The sequence below is a fragment of the Saccopteryx leptura genome, chromosome 10 (assembly GCF_036850995.1).
Source record: "Saccopteryx leptura isolate mSacLep1 chromosome 10, mSacLep1_pri_phased_curated, whole genome shotgun sequence".
NCBI classification, from domain to species: Eukaryota; Metazoa; Chordata; class Mammalia; order Chiroptera; family Emballonuridae; genus Saccopteryx; species Saccopteryx leptura.
In genome coordinates, this window is record NC_089512.1 from 51,395,005 (window position 1) to 51,417,355 (window position 22,351).

Genomic DNA, 22,351 nt, shown 5'->3' on the forward strand with positions numbered 1-22,351 from the left:
ATGTGCCCTGACTGGGAATTGAACCCGGGAGTTCCACATGCTGGGCTGACTCTCTGCTGCTGAGCCAACCGGCCAGGGCCTGCAATTACTCTTGACAAGTGAATTTTCTCTGTGCGAGTCTCTAACCAGAGTAAATTTCTCTAGCTGATCTGAGCAGAAAACAGTAGTTATTTACTACTATGAATTCCTTCTGGAATTTCAACTCCCAGATGACAGATGTCACTTTCTTAATTGCAGTATGGATAATTTTTCCTTTTTGTGGGTTGCTTTAGACTTACTCATCTGTCCAATTTTTGCCCACTCACAGAATCTATGGTAGCGATTTTCAACCTTTTCATCTCATGACACGCATTAAACTAAAAAAAATTTTTTTTTAATTAAGTGAGAGGCAGGGAGCAGAGGAACAGACTCCCACATGTGCCAGGATGGGGATCCACCCAGCAAGCCCCTATGGGGGCGTGTATTTGTGTGTGCGCGCGCGCATGTACGCGCACCATAGCTCCACTGCTCAGCAACTGAGCTATTTTAGTGCCTGAGGCAAAGCCATGGAGCCATCCTAAGTGCCTGGGGCCAACTTACTCAAACCAACCAAGACATGGCTGCAGGAGAAGAAGAGAGAGAGGGAAAGGGGGGGGGGAAGGGGGAGAATGGTTGCTTCTGTGTGCCCTGACCAGAAATCGAACCTAGGACTTCCACATGCCAGGCTGCTCTAGCACTGAGGTGCTAGGGAAAATAAAATTCTGTAACATACACAAAATACAATTTTTTGCCAATCTGACCAAAAAAGGGTATACTTTAGATTGATTTATTAAAAGTAATAATAATAGTAATTACCTACCCTTTTTGCTCCAAAGTGACTTTTAAAAAAAATCAGATAGCTATACTTGTGTATAGATTTCTGGCAACAAGAATTAACCAATCAGATGCAACCTTATTCAACGTGACCAATAAGATGCAACTCTATTACATGACCTATATATTTATGCTTTAAGACAGGGCATTCACACTGAACAGCTAGTCATATTTGCTGTTGTAATTTTTTAAAAATTTAATTTAGTTTTAGTGAGAGAGGAAGGATAAAGTATCAACTCATAGTTGCTTCATTTTAGTTGTTCTTTGTCCTATGTGCCGGTACTGAGCAAGCCCAGAGATTTGCACCAGCGACCTCGGCATTCCAGGTAGACACTCCATCCACTGCACCACCACAGGTCAGGTAGCTTGTTGTCTTTCTTAAATTTGACAATCTAAGGGAAAAGAGTTCAGTGCCCCTGACTAAATAGGTATTGCACGTTTTAAGAATTATTGTGGCCTGACCAGGCGGTGGCGTAGTGGATAGAATGTCAGATTGGGATGCCAAGGACCCAGGTTCGAGACCCCAAGGTCGCCAACTTGAGCATGGCTCATCTGGTTTGAGCAAAAGCTCACCAGCTTGGACCCAGGGTCGCTGGCTCCAGCAAGGAGTTACTCATTCTGCTGAAGGCCCGCGGTCAAGGCACATATGAGAAAGCAATCAATGAACAACTAAGGTGTTGCAATGCGCAATGAAAAACTAATTATTGATGCTTCTCATCTCTCTGTTCCTGTCTGTCTGTCCCTGTCTATCCCTCTCTCTGACTCTCTCTCTGTCTCTGTAAAAAAAATAATAACAAAAAATAAAAAAAATAAAAAAAAGAATTATTGTGGCATATTGGTTGAAAATTGGTAATCTATGGTATCTCCCATTGGCTTTAGATGTATTATATGTAAGAACTTACTATGTTTCACAAATTTTACTGGGAGTGACCTCTTCCAAATTATTTATAAAAGTATAAATAATCTTGATTCAAGGAGACACCTGTTAAAATGTCCTTGATTTAAAAAATGCGTTTCTATTTCTTGCTTTGCTTTAGGCAATTTTTTTTGTTTTTTGTTTTCATTTTTATATATTTTTATTTTTTTTACAGAGACAGAGAGAGTCAAATAGAGGGATAGATAGGGACAGACAGACAGGAACAGAGAGAGATGAGAAGCATCAATCATTAGTTTTTCGTTGCAACACCTTGTTATTTGATTGCTTTCTCATATGTGCCTTGACTGTGGGCCTTCAGCAGATCAAGTAACCCCTTGCTCGAGCCAGCGACCTTGGGTCCAAGCTGGTGAGCTTTGCTCAAACCAGATGAGCCCACGCTCAAGCTGGCGACCTCAGGGTCTCGAACCTGGGTCCTCTGCATCCCAGTCTGACGCTCCATCCACTGCGCCACTACCCGGTAAGGCGCTTTAGGCAATTTTTGAGTCCTTTCAATGTCACAGTAATTTTGAAAACTAGTTAAGAACATTTGGTATGTAACCTTATTAGACTTCTTTAAAAAAATCTAAATATTGACCTAGGTTCCCTCTTTTACAACTATACTTACTCCAAGAACCTAAGTGGATTAAGGAACATAATCATTTTGTAAAGATGAATTCCTTTCTCCAGTTAATGCTCAGGCCTTCAATTATCATTTTCATTCACGTCTACCTGCTTGTCTATCATTAAAATGGAATTTCACCCGTTTGTAATTCTCAGCTTCTATAATCCACTAAATAAATATAATTTACAATCTACCTACTTTTTCTAAAAATTTTTTTTTTCTTTTTAGAGAGAAAAAAAAGGGACGGAGAAGATAAAGAGAAACATCAATTTGTTGTTCTACTTATTTATGCATTCATTGGCTGATTCTTATATAAGGTCTACCGGAAAGTTCTGTCCTTTTTGAGAATAAAACAAAATACAAATTTTTCTTACCATCAATTAACTTTATTAAATAATATAATTGCCATTATTATTAATGATTTCTTGCCAGCATGAGGGCAATTTGTATATCCCATTTTTCTTTTTTTTTTTTTAATTTTATTTATTTATTTATTTTTTACAGAGACAGAGTGAATCAGAGAGAGGGATAGACAGGGACAGACAGACAGGAATGGAGAGAGATGAGAAGCATCAATCATTAGTTTTTTATTGCGCATTGCAACACCTAGTTGTTCATTGATTGCTTTCTCATACGTGCCTTGACCGTGGGCCTTCAGCAGACCGAGTAACCCCTTGCTGGAGCCAGCGACCTTGGGTTCAAGCTGGTGGGCTTTTGCTCAAACCAGATGAGCCCGCACTCAAGCTGGCGACCTCGGGGTCTCGAACCTGGGTCTTCTGCATCTCAGTCCGATGCTCTATCCACTGCGCCACCGCCTGGTCAGGCTGTATATCCCATTTTTGAAAAATGTTTTATCTTTTGATGCGAAAAATTGAGCCAGTGCTTGTTTGATATCTTCTTCACTTTTTAATTTTTTGCCCTTCAAAAAATTTTTGTAAGGGCAAAAACAAGTGATAGTCGGTAATATTCCTTCACCAAACACTTTCAATAAATTTCTACATGCTTCTGTAGCATTTATTCCTTGTTGAAATTCGTAAAAGTTACAGTGGCGTAAATGAACTTTATCAGTAGCCATGGGTACACTATCGCTTCACACATAAGACTAACATAAACCAACTTTGTTTTAGTTAATTTGCTACGTCAGTATGTATACATTAAGTGATAAAAATAGAAAGGCATACATGTGCCAAATAAACGTGCTTACATGTCAAAACTTGTGATAGAAACGGACAGAACTTTCCGGTAGACCTTATATGTGCCCTGACCAGGGATCTAACCCACAAACTTGGCATACTGAGATGACATTCTAACCAACTTAGCTAGGTAGATCTACCTAGTTCTTGGCATTTATAATAAGAGGTTACATCTCTTATACAAAATTTCCACCTTTATCAGAGTAATTTTTTCAAAACTCGGGTTCATTGACCTAACCTTGGTGATTTCATTATGTCTAATGTGCCTATTAGTTCTAGAACATTCTGGATATAACATGTGCTTATTAAAAGCTAAAGAAAAAGTTATTACCTCTATTGGTATTGCCCCTGTTCCACACATTGGATCAACTATTATATCAGTAGGTTGAGGAGCACAGAGCCTAGAGTAAAGAAAACAGCTTATGTGAAGAGACTTCAACCAACAGTTGAGGCTTCCACAATAACTTTCTGAAGTTATAAGATAAAGGACCTTTTATATTAACATGAAAAAACACCAATCAATATTCATTTAAATAATCAATTTGTAGCCTGGCTTGAGTAGTCTAGTGGACAGACTGTTGACCTGGAACTCTGAGGTCACTGGTTAAAAACCCTGGCCTGGCCAGGTCAAGGCACATCTGATAAGCCAGCAATAAACAACTAAAGTGAAGCAACTATGAGTTGATACTTCTCGCTTCCCCCTCCACCTCTCTCTGCAAAAATCAATAAAATCTTTTTATTTTATTTTTTTTAATTCATTTTAGAAAGGAGAGAGAGAGAGGAGAGAGACAGAGGGGGGGGGGGAGAGGAGCAGGAAGCATCAACTCCCATATGTGCCTTGACAAGGCAAGCCCAGGGTTTCGAACCGGCGAAACATTTCCAGGTCGACGCTTTACCCACTGCGCCACCACAGATCAGGCCAATAAAATCTTTTTTTAAAAGTCAATTTTTAATTACATGTTGACTATATATTCTTGCAGTTAAAAAAAAAGCATTACATAGAACTAAAACTACCCTTTTACTATTACCCCAAATCCCATTTCATTCCAGATGGAATTTAGCTTTTGGATCTTTTAATATACATGTATGCCTTTAGAAAATACATGTTATTTGTATATAAATCTGTATTGTTATATTAAAAAAAACCCTCAAACATATTTCAAACAGAACATGTATTAATGTAAGTTGACTGGCAATTAGACATTCAGTATTCCTTTTATTTTATTTTTTATTTATTCACTTTAGAGAGGAGAATGTGTGTGAGAGGAGAGAGAGAGAGAGAGAGAGAGAAGGGGGGAGGAGCAGGAAGCATTAACTCCCATATGTGCCTTGACCAGACAAGTGCAGCGTTTTGAACCGGCAACCTCAGTGTTCCCAGGTCAACGTTTTATCCACTGCACCACTACAGGTCAGGCCTCCTTATAGATTTTAAAGATAATAACCTTGCTATAAAATATTTGCTTTACTTTGAGTACCCACTACAGGAAGTCCTCAATGTCATCAATAGGTTATGCAACTTTAAGCAAAATGACAAACAATGGAACCAATTTTACCACAGGCTAATACAGCGGTCGGGAACCTATGGCTCACGAGCCATATGTGGCTCTTTTGATGGCTGCATCTGGCTTGCAGACAGATCTTTAAAAAAAAAAATAATGTTAAAGATATAAAACATTCTCATGTGTTACAATCTATTCATTTCCTACTGCTCATGTTCAAGGTTGCGGGTGGCTGGAGCCAATCACAGCTGTCCTCCAGGACAACACCAAATTTTTATTGGATAATGCGTAAAATACATGGGTCTTTGTGAGGTCAGGAAGTAAACTTCCCTCCTTTTAAACAAGTAGTCAGCTAGCTAATAGCAGAAACCCTTTTGATGAAGAATATGGCTAAAAAAAATAATGATGAGGGGTATCGTACTTTTCAGCAGGAATGGACAGAGGAATTCGCCTTTGTGGAGAGAGCAGGTTCTGCAGTGTGTCTAATATGCAATGATAAAATTGCATCAATGAAATGGTCTAATATAAAGCGGCACTTCGACACATGCCATACTACATTTGCATCGAAATATCCAGCAGGGGACAGCAGGAAGAAAGCATGTCAAGAGCTACTGTGCAGAGTGCAAGCTAGTCAGCAGCAACTCCGTGTTTGGACCGAACAAGGTGACTGGAATTCGGCTAGCTTTGCTGGTGCTTTAGCAATTGTGAGAAACGGAAAGCCATTCACAGATGGGGAGTATGCCAAAACATTCATGCTTGATGTTGCCAATGAACTTTTTGACGACTTTTCGGATAAAGGCAAGATAATCAAATGAATAAAAGACATGCCTCTGCAGGCAAGAACTGTTCACGATCGTACCATCATAATGGCAGATCAAATTGAGGCAACACAAGTGAAGGACATAAATGCAGCACCATTCTTTTCTCTTGCTTTGGATGAGTCAACAGACGTAAGCTATTTATCCCAGTTCAGCATGATTGCGAGGTATGCTGTCCGCGATACACTACCTGAGGAAAGTCTTGCTATTTTGCCTATGAAAGAGACAACAAGAGGGGAGGATTTATTCAAATTTTTACTGGGTTCGCTGAAGAAAAAAATCTACCAATGGATAAACTTATCTCAGTGTATACTGATGGTGTTCCATGAATGGTGAGGAAAAACAGGATTCATAGCACTTCTTCGTGAACAAGAAAAGAGACCCATCCTAAGTTTTCACTGCATCCTACATCAGGAGGCGCTTTGTGCTCAGATGTGTGGCGAGCAGCTTGGTGAGGTGATGTCGCTGGTCATTCAGGTGGTCAACTTTATTGTTGCCTGAGCTTTAAATGATCGCCAGTTTAAAACACTGCTGGATGAAGTTGGGAATAATTATCCTGGTCTGCTTCTGCACAGCAACATGCATTGGTTGTCAAGAGGGAAGGCGCTCAGCCATTTTGCAGCTTGTCTGAGTGAAATCCGGACTTTTCTTGAAATGAAAAACGTCGAGCATCCTGAGTTAGCTAACACTGAGTGGCTTCTGAAGTTCTACTATCTGGTGGACATGACTGAACATCTGAACCAGCTCCATGTGAAAATGCAAGGTGTTGGAAATACAGCCTTATCCCTTCAACAAGCAGTATTTGTATTTGAAAAAAAGCTGGAACTCTTCATCGCGGACATTGAAACAGGTTGTTTATTACACTTTGAAAAACTGGGAGAGTTTAAAGATGCATGCACAGCAAGTGACCTTGCTCTACATCTTGATCTCCAGCAGCTAGCAGGCTTCACATCTAATCTCCTGCTGTCATTCAAAGCACGCTTTGAAGAATTTCGTGAGCGCACTTGTCTTTTTAATTTCATCACCCATCCACACGAGTGTGCAGTGGACAGCACCGACCTGAGTTACATCCCCGGTGTCTCCATCAGAGATTTTGAGCTACAAGCTGCTGACCTGAAGGCCACAGACATGTAGGTGAATAAGTTCAAGTCACTGAATGAAGACTTGGAAAGACTTGCACGACAGCAAGAATGGCGAGCAAACACAAGTGGGGAGAAATGAAAAAACTTCAACCCGCGGACCAGCTGATTGTCAAAACTTGGAATGCGCTTCCCATCACATACCACACACTGCAGTGTGTGACTACTGCTGTACTGACAATGTTTGGCTCTACGTATGCATGTGAGCAGTCTTTCTCACATTTAAAGAACGTTAAGACCAACCTACGATCACGTTTAATGGAAGTCTCAACGCCTGCATGAAGCTTAACCTCAACCAGACTACAAAGCCATCAGCAAAACCATGCAGCACCAGAAGTTGCATTAATGGTAAGAAGTACTTTATTCATCATTGGTTAGCAACAGCATAACAATGTTATTAAAAAGAATTCAGAGACTAATTGTACTTTAAAAGTGTTGGTCTTACTTCTCCCAGGAAGAAATACAAATGGCCAACAGATATATGAAAAGATGCTCAGCTTCATTAGTTATTAGAGAAATGCAAATCAAAACTACAATGAGATACCACCTCACCCCTGTTAGATTAGCTATTATCAACAAGACGGGTAATAGCAAATGTTGGAGAGGCTGCGGAGAAAAGGGAACTCTCATCCACTGTTGGTGGGACTGTAAAGTAGTATAACCATTATGGAGGAAAGTATGGTGGTTCCTCAAAAAACTGCAAATAGAACTACCTTATGACCCAGCAATCCCTCTACTGGGTATATACCCCAAAACCTCAGAAACATTGATACGTAAAGACACATGTAGCCCCATGTTCATTGCAGCACTGTTCACAGTGGCCAAGACATGGAAACAACCAAAAAGCCCTTCAATAGAAGACTGGATAAAGAAGATGTGGCACATATACACTATGGAATACTACTCAGCCATAAGAAATGATGACATCAGATCATTTACAGCAAAATGGTGGGATCTTGATAACATTATACGGAGTGAAATAAGTAAATCAGAAAAAAACAAGAACTACATGATTCCATACATTGGTGGAATATAAAAACGAGACTAAGAGACATGGACAAGAGTGTGGTGATTACCAGGGGTGGGGGGAGGGAGGACATGGGAGGGAGGGAGGGAGAGAGTTAGGGGGAGGGGGAGGGGCACAGAGAACTAGATAGAGGGAGGCAGAGGACAATCTGACTTTGGGCGAGGGGTATGCAACATAATTTAATGACAAAATAACCTAGACATGTTTTCTTTGAATATATGTACCCTGATTTATTAATGTCATCCCATTATCATTAATAAAAATTTATTAAAAAAAAAAAAAAAAAGAACAAAAAATAAATAAATAAAAGTGTTGGTCTTACATAAAATGCACACATTTACTTGTATTTAGTGTTAAACATATTGTATGGCTCTCACGGAATTACATTTTAAAATATGTGGCATTCATGGCTGTCTCAGCCAAAAAGGTTCCCGATCCCTGGGCTAATGGATATAAACGAGTTAAGTTCTGCCTGACCGGGTGGTGGCACAATTGATAGAGTGTTGACCTGGGATGCTGAGGGCCCAGGTTTGAAACTCTGGCTTCACTGCTGGCTTCAGCATGGGCTCATTTGGCTTGAGCATGGGACAATAGACATGACCCCATAGTTGCTGGCTTAAAGCCCAAGGTCACTGGCTGGGCTGGAACTCTCCCCCACCCCCCTAATCAAGGAACATATGGGAATTCAATCAGTGAACAACTAAGGTGCCACAACTACAAACCAATACTTCTCATCTCTCTCCTTTCCTCTCTCTCTCTCTAAAAAAAAAAAAGTTAAGTTCCTACAGCATCTTTGGCATCTCATCAATGCTACAAGGAAACAATGTTATTTGAGTACCTTTTATATTTGCCAGGCAAGGATTTAACTTTGCATACATCACAATAACCTTATGATGTAGGTCACTATTATTCTCGTTTTACAGATAAACTGATGCAAAACCTGTCCATAGACACAAAACTAATAGGTAACAGAGTCAGGATTAGAGACATTACTGTTAGTAGCTTACATGTTACTCCCTCTATGAAGCACCCCCTCCTCAGACAAGTCATTAGGTTTCTCTTTTTGTCCAGCTAATCCTTCCACATTCTGTTATCATATTTATTATTATATGTACAGTAATTATTTCTCTCCCTCACAAGACTTAAGATTTTTTTGAGATAACACTGGATTCTTATTTTAATACCTGTCCAGCTCTACGTCCCTGTTCCTGCCCCTCAACACATAGCAACAGAATCCTTGGCAACCCCATTGGCAGTAAGCAACCCTGTACTCCTAGTCATTGCTGCCAAGGTCCAGGTGAACATGTGACCAAGAGTATGTCAATCAGATTCTCTCTTACAAGAATTGGGGATTGACAGCTAGAAGCCCCAGGGAATATGGAGCTGGTCATTTGAATTGGAAATTTATACATTTAGATGAGGAGCAACCATTTGCATACATGAACAGAAATAAAATAGTCCACAAATTCCCAGGAGAGACAAAGTGACTTTCAAGGTAGTTTTCCAAGATCTAGTTTCTACTCTTCTTGAAACATGGCTTTCAGTTCTTCTGTGGATTCCCTAAGATTTCTCAGTATTTTTCTAACAAATCCCCTACCTATACCATCATCATGGTTTTTGTTTGTTTTTTAGTGAGACACACAAAGACAGAGAGAGAGAGAGAGACAGAGAGAGGCAGGAAGAGAGAGAGATGAGAAGCATCAACTTGTAGTTGCAGCACTTTTGTTGTTTACTGATTGCTTCTCATATGTGCCTTGACCAGGGGACTCCAGTTGAGACAGTGACCCCTTGGTCAAGCCAGTGACCTTGGGCTCAAGCCAGTGATCTCTGGGCTCAAGCCAGAGATCCCAAGCTCAAGCCAGCGAGCCTTGGTTTAAGCTGGCGACCTCAGGGTTTCAAACCTGGGATCTAAACATCTCAGGCAGACGCTCTATCCACTGCATCACCATCGGTCAAGCAATCATTAGCTTTTTATCCTGTTCTTTATCTACTAAATTCCAACATAGTACCTGACAAGAAATTAAAGTGTTCTGAAAAGAAACTTGAAACTGAGTTGTCACTTTGATCTAGATGGTAAGCCCATTCATTCTCTTACCTGAGCATCCCATAGGCAAGAGTAGATCTAAGAGTTGTAGGTCCAAAATGTGTGATATTTCTTCGGTGGAGACTCTCTTCTGTCAGTGCAATGCCCACAATGACTTCATTATCATGGATATTCAAAAGCACCTAAAATAAAACATGATAGAATAAAATAGTTTTAGGATTGTTCAAACTGCATTTAGTAGTATTTTTTAATTTTGGGCTTTTTTTTTTTAACTTTATTAATGGGATATATTTTGCATATAGTAAGGTACATAAATCTTAAGTATACAGCTCAGTGAATTTTTACCTACATATACATTGTAACTGCCACACAGATATACAATGTTTCTAGCACACCAGAAGGCTCCCCCTTTGCCCTTCCCAGTAATTATTAATCTGACCACTTCTACCATATTTTACTTTTATCTTGTTTTGAACTTTATATAAATGAAATCATATAGTATCTAATACATTAAAATTTTAACATCTATGTATTTTATTCTTTTCATTCACTGTATTTGTCAGTTAGCTATAACCATATTTCCCCTGAATTTTTATAACATAAACATATTCTGAATTTTTATAACATAAACATATTAAGAAACCATTCATATGGGTTTCTTAATACATCTTTATAAAAGATGTAACTTATAACCAATTGTTAATACATTTGCTTTATCACCTATTCTTTTTTTTTTTTTTTTTTTTTTTTGGCAACAGAGACAGACAGACAGGGAGAGAGATGAGAAGCATCAACTGGTAGTTATAGTACTTTTAGTTATTCATTGATTGCTTCTCATACATGTCTTGAGAGGCTCCAACTGAGCCAGTGACCTTGGGCTTCAAGCTGGCGACCTCGGGGTTTCAAACCTGGGTCCTCAGTATCCCAGGTCAATGCTCTATCCACTGCACCACCACCTGGTCAGGCTCTTTTTTTTTTTAAATTTTTTAATTTACTGATTTTTAGAGAGGGAAAAGGAGGAGAGGGAGAGGGATAGAGGGAGGAAGAGGGAGAGAAACATTGATATATTGTTAGTTATTTGTGCATCCATTGGTTGATTCTTGTATGTGCCCTGACTGGGGATAGAACCCTGCAACCTTGGCGTATTGGGACGATGCTCTAACAAACTGAACTACCTGGCCAGGTCACCTATTATTTTCTTACTTAATATTTTTTAAAACTCAACTGAGCCTGACCTGTGGTGGCGCAGTGGGATGGAGCGTCGACCTGGGACACTGAGGTTGCCTGTTCGATACCCTGGGCTTGCCTGGTCAAGGCACATATGGGAGTTGATGCTTCCTGCTCCCCCCCCCCCTTCTCTCTCTCTCTCTCTCTCCTCTCTGAAAATTGAATAAATAAAATCTTAAAAAAACCCAAAATCTCGACTGAATGTTTGTGGAATGTTTTTTGTCTTATAGTTTCTCTAACACAAATTTAACTAATAAAATTAAAAGTAAAAATATTATTTCTCTAATCTTCTACCTAAAATTTCCTCATCATGACGTTAGCAGCAACATCTGACATTATCTAGCTATATGCAAGTCAATGTTCAACACACTTTACATTCATTACCTCATTTCATTTTCACAACCTCTTAGCTAGGTATTATTATCCTCCTTTTAGAGATGAGAAAATTGAGGCACAAAGAAGTCAGCTTTCTTGCCCTAAGTCACATAGCTTGTAAATTTGGATCTGAACCCAGGTAGTACAGCTCCAGTCTCTTTCCTCTGAACCCCCTTGCTAACCTGTGGACATTACTGTTCTAGTTAGCCTATACATTCTCATAATATCTGTTATGAGAAAAAAAAGGAGTGGGGAATTGTTCTGATATAATATGCAATAAAAGAAAAAGTTACAGAGAGAATAAGTGACTTGCTCCAGATTCAAGTGTCCCAGAAGTATCAGAAAATTATTTCATTGTAAAAATATCAGCTGCTAGGGACCTTTTAAGCTTTCAGAGATTTAAAAATAAGTTAGTATGATCCACATGTGAATCACCTGTGTAGCAGAAGATTGAGACCAAGAAAAGTAAGCATGCTAAAATGAAGTATCTGGGTTCGAGAATCCAACAGAATTTAAAAAAGAGGAGAGCTGCCATTTGAGATCTTGCTTCCTGGCATATGTTGTCAGTACAGCTCAAATAAATTCTTATACTGGTTAGATCTTATAATCTGAAAGCACATCTAATGTAAAAAGTACTAGGTTAGAAATGAGAAAACTCAAGTCTTAATAGTTCCCATCTATTGAGCACTTAGGATATACCAGATATTGCACCAAATACTTAAAATGTATTATCTCGTTTAACCTTCAGGGCATACTTAGAGGTATACACTACTACTGGCTCTATTTGAAACACAGGCTCAGAGAGAATATCTCTTGTCCCAAGTTACACAGTGAAGAGTCAACATTTGGATCTAGATTTGTCCCCATAGCCTATGCTCTTGTTTGCCATACCCTATTAGCTCTGTGGCCTCAGTTTAATTATCTATAAGATTAGGTTAGTCTGAAAATTCTACAAATCTATGACAACAGCCTTCTTGAATCATCACAGTTACAGCCTAGACCTACCTCCACATCAAAGTTAGTCATGTCAGCCTTCCACTTAAAATAATCTTGAATAGCACCCCCAAAATCTCTTGCAGCCTCATTTGAAGAAAAGCAATGTTTCTCTCCTGCCCTGTTGCATGTGACTCTAAACTTGAGCACTTCAGGTTCAGTTTCTTCTTTTGAGCTTTCATAAGTCTCATCTTTGCAAGATGCCAAATCATCACCTACTAATGTTGATACCTCTTCTTTAATGGCTGGCTTTTCATAGTAATCTAAAATATGTGAATCTAAGGTATTGTTAGTCAATTCTTTTTTAACATCTATTTCGCCTCCTTGCCCATTACCAGTCTTCTCTTTAGTTGAATTCTGATTTATCTTTTTGCGCTTTGTTTTTTTTTTCTTGAAACTGGTGTTAATTTTCCATACTTTTAAAGGGTCTGACCATGGAAGTTTTCCAGCCAATTCTTCGAAGTCCTTTAGAACTTCTTCCTATAAAGGACAGAGAATGAAATCCATTTATTTTTCACCATTTTAATTGAACAAATATACTCTTACTTTGCCTACAGAAACCATTAATTGTTATGTGGGAGACATAGGAGTGCAAAAGAAAAGTCAAAATAAAGGCTGTAATTGAATAAAAATTTCATTCAAAATCAAAATATATACAAATAAAACCAGTAAAGAATACAAGACAGAACTAGATTGGAAGTTGGGCTTCAAGATTAAAATGAAAACAGTAAGAAACTACTAACAGTGGTTGGCTCTGGGGAAGGGAAGTAGGTGGATAAAAGACAGGGAAGGAGGGCAATTTACCTCTCATTGACTGATTACCTTTTGAAGTTTCTGTGTATATTAACTATTTTTAATTTTTTAAAAAATAATTTTATTTTTTTAATGGGGCGACATCAATAAATCAGGATACATATATTCAAAGATCAACAAGTCCAGGTTATCTTGTCTTTCAATTATGTTGCATACCCATCACCCAAAGTCAGATTGTCCTCTGTCACCTTCTATCTAGTTTTCTTTGTGCCCCTCCCCCTCCTCCTTTCCCTCTCCCTTTCCCCCCTCCCTAATTTTTAATTTTAGTGAGAGGACGGGAAGCAGAGACAGACTCCTGCATGCGCCCCAAGTGGTATCCACCCAGCAAGCCCACTAGGGGGCGTTGCTTGCCCATATGGGACCAATGCTTCATTGCTCAGCAAGGGAGCCATTTTTTAGTGCCTGAGGCAGAAGCCATGGAGCCATCCTCAGCACCCGAGGCCAATTCACTCAAACCAATGGAGCCATGGGCACTTCTATCTGCCCTGTCACAGAATCAAACCTGTGACATCCACATGCTCGGCCGACACTCTACCATTGAGCCAACTGGCCAGGGCCATATTAACTATTTATTAAAAGAAAAATAAACCTTAAGCAGTTAAAAATATATCTATCAAATTCCTAAACAGAATCTACAATCATCTTTGTAAGAAGTAAATCTGATTGTGCTCATCCCTTGCTTAGAGCCCATCTATATAGCTTCCAATTGCACATAAAAAAATCTAAATTCCTTAAAAAGCCTAACATAATCTATTCCTACCTACTTCTCATACATCACTCCAGGCTCATTCTCTCCCTCACTTCTCTGCTTAGAAGATACTTGATTCACGTAGTCTCTTTGCACTGTTGGGTCCTTTCTCATTAGTTAATTAAGCAATTTAAAAGGCATATCCTCTGAGAGACCTGCTCTACTTACAGTAGTCCTCTCAGGTCATTCTCTTGCCACTTTATTTTCTTTATAGAGCTTAGCATTATCTAAAGTTATTAGGTTTATGTATTGTTCGCCATCAAGGCTACTCCCAGAAGGTAAGTGTGGGTGGGAAGGACCTCATCTGTCTTGACCATTGCTATAAGCCACAGGCCTAGAAAAGTGCCTGGCATAAAAAAGGTACTCGATAACGTGATTAAATGTTAAAATGGGTGGTACAGGGCCATGCTGTCTACTTTAGCAGCCACCAGCCACATGTAGCTATTGATATTTAAATGATTTAAAATTAAAAACTCAATTTATCAGACACAGTAGCCACATTTCACACATGCTGGCCAGTGGCTACCACGCTGGACAGTGTAGACACAGAACATTTCTATTAGAGAGCTGATAACAGAGTGCTGATAACAGTATGTATTACTGAAGATCAAAGCAGGACAAAATCTTTGCTGGCTGATGATGGAACTGAGCCTTGAAATGGAAGTGAGTGAAGGCTTTAATACTACTTGAGACATGATAAAATAATGGTAAATTTCAGGTGTGGCAAATCCAATTCTATTTACAGACAATTTTCGTACAAAAGGCATATAGATTTAACATGAAATAACACTAGTACAGCCTCTTCCTTTCTTTAGAAACCATTCTAAAAGAAAAACACAACAGAAATACCAACTCTATCTTAATAGAATCTATATGATATCTATAACCTTGAACCATAACATGAGAATGATAACATAAGAATTCCCAAGTGTAGTGAAGGTCAAATAGGTACTGGAAGACAGGAAGAATGCCTACAGATCTCAGATAAAGAGTAGAGCAGTCTGCAAAGTAGCAAATAAACTCTTCTTGGGAAGAAGAGGAAAGAAGTATGTGTACAGGACTTCATTTGTACCAAGAAGGAGGGCGAATGGAGGCTGAACAAGGAATCTCAACAGACAAGTTCTATCTGCTGAAAACAGTCTGTTGGTGAGGTAAAATTAGGGAGAGTACATAGTAAATAACCTTGAAGCTGTTGATCCCTTCAGGCTAGGGAGAAGTAATGGTTAAAAGAACTCATTTAAATGGTATATAAATTATACCTCAGTACAGCTATTTGAAAAAAAAAAGGGGGGGAGAGAAGGACTCATTCACCCACAGCTCTTTGTCGGAAGGAGCTTCACAGTGAAGCAGAGGGATTTCTTACTGGCCTGGAATAGTCCCTAGCTTCTCCCAGAGGAACTCCCTCATTCAAAGATGAGCAATTATCAAGTTATCAGCACAAGGTTTATAGGAACACACACAAAAAAAGATAAAGGAGGAAAGGAATAGAAAGACAAAAACAAAAAACAAGCAAAAAACTCAGACAATGCCAAAAAGTAGCTGAAAGCTATGATAAACATATGGCATAGCATCAAAAAAATGTAATGAGGATATACCTTTGTAAAAATAAAAACTCAAGGCAGAGATAGAAGAGAAGAAAAAAGATGAAATGAGCCACTTGAAGGAGAAGAAACAGGAACTGAGAGTTTAAAGAAAAATCACAGATGCGGCCCTGGCCGGTTGGCTCAGCGGTAGAGTGTTGGCCTGGCGTGCGGGGGACCCGGGTTCAATTCCCGGCCAGGGCACATAGGAGAAGTGCCCATTTGCTTCTCCACCCCTCCCTCCTTCCTCTCTGTCTCTCTCTTCCCCTCCCACAGCTAAGGCTCCATTGGGGCAAAGATGGCCCGGGCGCTAGGGATGGCTCCTTGGCCTCTGCCCCAGGTGCTAGAGTGGCTCTGGTCGCGGCAGAGCGACGCCCCAGAGGGGCAGAGCGTCGCCCCTAGTGGGCATCCCGGGTGGATCCCGGTCAGGTGCATGCGGGAGTCTGTCTGACTGTCTCTCCCCGTTTCCAGCTTCAGAAAAATACAAAAAAAATAAATTCATGATATAATCTGAATACTTAAAAATATACATTAAGATGGCCCTGGCTGGGTAGCTCAGTTGGTTAGTTGTCCCGTTACACCGAGGATGCAGGTTTGATCCCCAGTCAGAGCACATACAAGAATCAACGAAGGGCCTGACCAGGCGGTGGCGCAGGGGATAGAGTGTCGGACTGGGATGCGGAAGGACCCAGGTTCGAGACCCCGGGGTTGCCGGCTTGAGCGTGGGCTCATCTGGCTTGAGCAAAAAGCTCACTAGCATGGACCCAAGGTCACTGGCTCGAGCGGGGGGGTTACTCAGTCTGCTGAAGGCCCGTGGTCATGGCACATATGAGAAAGCAATCAATGAACAACTACGGTATCGCAACGAAAAACTGATGATTGATGCGTCTCATCTCTCTCTGTTCCTGTCTGTCTGTCCCTATCTATCCCTCTATCTGACTCTCTCTCTGTCCCTGTTTAAAAAAAAAAAAAAAATCAACGAAGGAATGCATAAGTGGAAGAACAAATTAATGTTTTTTTTCTCTCTAAAAATCAATAAATTTTTGCCCTGGCCGGTTGGCTCAGCGGTAGAGCGTCGGCCTGGCATGCAGGGGACCCGGGTTCAATTCCCGGCCAGGGCACATAGGAGAAGTGCCCATTTGCTTCTCCACCCCCCCTCCTTCCTCTCTGACTCTCTCTTCCCCTCCCGCAGCCAAGGCTCCATTGGAGCAAAGATGGCCCGGGCGCTGGGGATGGCTCCTTGGCCTCTGCCCCAGGCGCTAGAGTGGCTCTGGTCGTGGCAGAGCGACGCCCCCTGGTGGGCAGAGCTTCGCCCCTGGTGGGCATGCTGGGTGGATCCCGGTCGGGCGCATGCGGGAGTCTGTCTGACTGTCTCTCCCCGTTTCCAGCTTCAGAAAAATACAAAAAAAAAACCCAAAACAAAAACAAACAAACAACAAAAAAAAATCAATAAATTTTTTAAAAATTCCCAAACAGGCTTTCTGTAAGACAGCAGAAAGTATGCTACAAAAAATAAAACTGATGGTCAACAGAATATGAGCTAGAAGCAAATGTTTAAAAGTAAGGTTTTACTGGGGCATATTGCAATTTAAATCCACAAAGTATAGGAATATGCTATGAAAACATGCAGAGTTAGGATGACAATTAGAGACAGAGAAGTGCCCTAGGGTGAAAGCCCTGAGCGGATGAGTCCAGGGGCCTCTCTGAATCATACTGGAAACAGCAAAACAGCAGGATAAGATTCAGCAACAGAAATGTTTAGGCTCTCAAGAACAGAGATTAGAAGTCAGCATATTCCTTGTCATTTACTTCACCCCCTGAAAACTTATGTGTCTGCTTCCTTGAGTTATTTGTACTTGCTAATAAATATCTGAGTAAGGCTGGGGATGGGGCTTCAGTTCTTTGGTTAGCTGACCAGGGCTGCTGCCTCCCCTTGGTCTCTTGGAGCATGTCATCTGGTATCCAAGTAGCTCATTGTCACTGTGACAAGTGGTGCCCCAAGTGAGGAACAGGAACCACAGGACAACAAAGTGAAGGTTTAACAATTTTTCATGGTAATACACAAAAGAAGTTGCCAGTGCAAAGATCTGAAAGTCTACCTAACACTTGCTGCTCTTATTTTGGGACTTCTATCAGCAACCTCTTTTGCAGTTACTTACAAAGCAACCTTGAAAAGCTGGCTCACACAGAACCATTACAAATAACAAATTTACCTCCAATTAGAGATCAATAACACCAAACTAATACAAGTGCTAAGATGGAAAAAATGCAGGAACTGAAGAGAAAATTAATAATGCCCTCGTATGTTAAGAGGCAAGAATTTAATTTAAAAACTTAAGTTTTTAAATGCCTGTTAACATTTATTTACGGGTATTAAAACTTTGAAATACTTAGCAGCAAAATTTTTCAGTAGCCTATTATCTACTAGTTTCATAGATATGATTCAGTTGGCAATGACTATCAGAAGTCTGAAGTGCCCCTGACAGGGTTGGCTCAGTGGTAGAGTGTTGGCCCAGCATGTGAAGTTCCAGGTTCGATTCTTGGCAGGGCACACAGGAGACATATGTTTACTGAAACTGAGGATAAGACTACATTTTGCTAACCATATAAGGGATTCATAGATGGAGAAAATGCTACCCATTTTCCTTTAAGGGGCTTAGAAAGTAGCCAGTTAGAGACAATAAAAATGATTGTCTTTTTAGAAGGTCTTTCCAAAATGCTTATAGGAATACTTAGTTAACTTTACAATAGTCACAACTGAATTCTTGGAATAAGAGAAAAGGTGTGTGGTCTTCTTTAAAAAGCATTTCCAAGCCCTGGCTGGTTGGCCCAGTGGTAGAGCATCGACCTGGCGTGTGGAAGTCCTGGGTTCAATTCCTGGCAGGGGCACACAGGAGAAGCACCCATGTGCTTCTCCACCCTTCCCCCTCTCCTTTCTGTCTCTCTCTTCCCCTCCCGCAGCCAAGGCTCCATTGGAGCAAAGTTGGTGCAGGTGCTGAGGATGGCTACATAGCCTCCACTACAGGCACTAGAATGCCTCTTGCCTCAGGCGCTAGAATGGCTCCAGTTGCAACAAACACCCCAGATGATCAGAGCTTTCCCCTCTAGTGGGCTTGCCAGGTGGATCCCGGTCAGGCGCATGTGGGAGTTTGTCTTTCTGCCTCCCTGCTTCTCACTTTAGAAAAATACCAAAAATAAAAAGTCTGAAGGATTACACTGTTCAAAGTTACATTTGGGTTATCAAAATTTTTGTCTATTTCCAGCCCCAATTCTTTTATGTTTGGTTTTATTTTTTCTAGGCTGTGCTCATACCACTTTGATTAGTTTTTGAGTAATGTTTTATAAATAAAAATTAGAGAATTTAGCAGCATATTATAGTTTCATAAAACAGGTTATTTCTCATATAGGCACTAAAACTAACAGAAAAAATGTTTTCAAGCATTTGAATCTGGAAACCTGACCAAAGAAGCAATGTGGAAAAATACTAAAGCCTTCTGGAGATCTATTTTCAGCCTTATTGAGATCTATTTTCTTTTTTTTTTTTTTTTTTTTTTTTGTATTTTTCTGAAGCTGGAAATGGGGAGAGACAGTCAGACTCCCGCATGCGCCCGACTGGGATCCACCCGGCATGCCCACCAGGGGGTGACGCTCTGCCCACCAGGGGGCGATGCTCTGCCCCTCCGGGGCGTCACTCTGTTGCGACCAGAGCCACTCTAGCGCCTGGGGCAGAGGCCAAGGAGCCATCCCCAGCGCCCGGGCCATCTTTGCTCCAATGGAGCCTCAGCTGCAGGAGGGGAAGAGAGAGACAGAGAGGAAGGAGAGGGGGAGGGGTGGAGAAGCAAATGGGCGCTTCTCCTGTGTGCCCTGGCCGGGAATCAAACCCAGGACTTCTGCACGCCAGGCCAACGCTCTACCACTGAGCCAACCGGCCAGGGCCTGAGATCTATTTTCAACCTTCAGCTTAGGCGGCACCTCAATATTTACGAATCAGATGCTAACTACAAGATGGAGACAAAGCTGTTGTCCTAACAACTGAAGGAATATTTAGATATTATTTTGACTTTACTTCAAAAAATGAAGTTAAGAGAAAAAAGCTAGGCAAAAGCAGAATGGTAAGGGAAGTGTTTTTGTAGATGATACAAACTACACGTGCTCTTTGGTTCACACTCAGCAAGCAATTCTATTTTGACACCATGTATATCTAAGAGGTATGTCTTTTGTAAAAAAGTCAAACAATTTGTTTTCCTATAAATTTTGATGTTTTCAATATTGATTTTTATTTACTGATTCTTAAATTTTCTTATTCTTTCATCTTTTAAAAAATAATGTATAATTGACATACTACATTTTAGTTTCAGGTGTACAATATAGTGGTTCAATGTTTGTATATACTGGGAAATAGTCACCACAATAAGTCTAGTGAATATCTGCCACCATATATAATTACCAAAATTTTTTTTCCTGTGATGAGAACTTTTAAGATCTATTCTCTTAGGACTTACAAATATGCTACATACACAGTATTATTAACTACAGATGCCATGCTTTACATTGCATCCCCATGATTTACTTCTTTTAGAGCTGGAATTTTATACCTTTTGAACCCCTCCATCCATTTTGCCTACTCTCCACTCACTGCAATAGTGATTTTTAAAAACTTTTGGGATAAGCCCTGGCATGTTGGCTCAGGAGTAGAGTGTCGGCTCAGCATGTGAAGTCCCAGGTTCGATTCCCAGTCAGGGCACACAGGAGAAGCGCCCATCTGCTTCTCCACCCCTCCCCTTCTACTTTCTCTGTCTCTCTCTTTCCCTCCCTCAGCCAAGGCTTCATTGGAGCAAAGTTGGCCCAGGTGCTAAAATGGTTCCAATAACAGCAGAGCATCACCCCCTGGTGGGCATGCCGGGTGGATCCTGATCGGGCACATGTGGGAGTCTGTCTCTCTGCCTCCCTGCTTCTCACTTCGGAAAAATACCAAAAAAAAAAAAAACCCCAAAAAAACTTTTGGGATAAACTGTCAACAAATCTCTGGATTATTTTTTTCGGGGCGGAAAGGGGAGATGAGAAGCATCAACTCATAGTTGCAGCTCTTTAGTTGTTCACTGATTGTTTCTTTTTAATTCGTGGTTTTTTGTTGTTGTTTTTTTTAGTGAGATGAGGAAAGACAGAGAGAGACACCCATATGTGCCCGGACTGGGATCCACCTAGCAAGCCCACTAGGGGGCGATGCTCTGCCCATCTGGGGACCTTGCTCCACTGCAACCAGAGCCATTTTAGCACCTGAGGCAGAGACCACGGAGCCATCCTCGGCACCTGGGGCCAACTTGCTCTAATTGAGCCTTGGCTGCAGTGGAGGAAAAAAGGGGTGGGAGGAGGGGGAGAGAGACAGAGAGAGAGAGAAGCAAGAAGGGGAAGGGAGGAGAAGCAGATGGTCGCTTCTCCTGTGTGTCCTGACCGGGAATTGAATCTGGGACATCCACATGCCAGGTGATGCTCTACCATGGGCCAACTGGCCAGGGCCCACTGACTGCTTCTTATATGTGCCTTGATTGGGGGAGCAATGTGGGGCCTCAAGCCAGTGACCTTGGGCTTAAAGCCAGCAACCCTGGATCATGTTCATGACCCTGCGCTCAAGCTGTCAAGCCTGCACTCAAGCTGAATGAACCTGTGTTCAAGCCAGCAACATCAGGGTTTCAAACTTGAGTCCAAAGCTGATGTTCTATCCACTGCGCAACCACTAGTCAGGACTGGGTTTTCTTATAAGTCTCCCAGTATTCTATATTATAAAAGGAGCAGTAATGCTAAATGATAGACAGAATGTGAAAAGTAGAAATAACCTCTTTAGAGATAGTATATAGATGAGAATCAGCTACCATGTTTGGTTGGGATAGCTCACCTTTATCTCTTTGAACTGGTAATCTTTAAACTCCTGAACCACCACAAATAAATTATCAACTGATCTTAGACAATGAACCTGGTAAGGGAAAAAAAGATTAGGAACAAATTTCTGAGAGCTTTTGAATCACACAAACTATGAATATTTAAATATAAAAATGAGGTACAAAGACTTTAAAGCAGTTAATACAGTAGTCCCTTCTTATCTGTAGTTTAAGTCACATGTGGTCAACCACTGTCCAAAAATTTTTAATGGAAAATTCCAGAAATAAAGAATTCTTAAGTTTTAAATTGCACACTGTCCTGAGCAGCTTGATTAAATCTTATGCCACCCCACCCAGGACATGAATTATCCCTCTGTCCAGTGTATCCATGCTGTATATGCTACCTGCCCAATAGTCACTTAGTAGTCACATTGTGGTATCACAGTGTTTGTGTTCAAGTAACTACAATTTTACTTAAGAATGGCCCTAAAGTCAAATTGCAGTGACACTAGCAATTTGGATATGCCAAAGAGAAGCCATAATGTGAAAAGCTGAAAGTGTTTGATTTAATAAGGAAAGAAAACACTGTGTGCTAAGATTGCTATGACATACAGCAAAAATCAATCTTC

At 40.7% G+C, this 22,351-nt stretch overlaps 1 protein-coding gene across 6 annotated transcripts in view; it reads right to left on the reverse strand.

Annotated features, from left to right (window-relative positions):
- THUMPD3 (THUMP domain containing 3) overlaps nt 1-22,351 on the reverse strand; it is a 33,274-nt gene that overhangs the window by 8,234 nt on the left and 2,689 nt on the right. For 5 of the 6 annotated variants that reach the window (XM_066350866.1, XM_066350868.1, XM_066350865.1 and 2 more), the window contains exons 3-6: nt 21,740-21,817; nt 12,718-13,185; nt 10,162-10,292; nt 3,915-3,984 (exon numbers count right to left, since the gene is read on the reverse strand). In XM_066350866.1, the coding sequence (XP_066206963.1) occupies nt 3,915-3,984; nt 10,162-10,292; nt 12,718-13,185; nt 21,740-21,817 (747 nt within the window). The remainder of the gene's footprint in view (nt 1-3,914; nt 3,985-10,161; nt 10,293-12,717; nt 13,186-21,739; nt 21,818-22,351) is intronic. The other variant, XM_066350870.1, reaches the window with a different exon arrangement.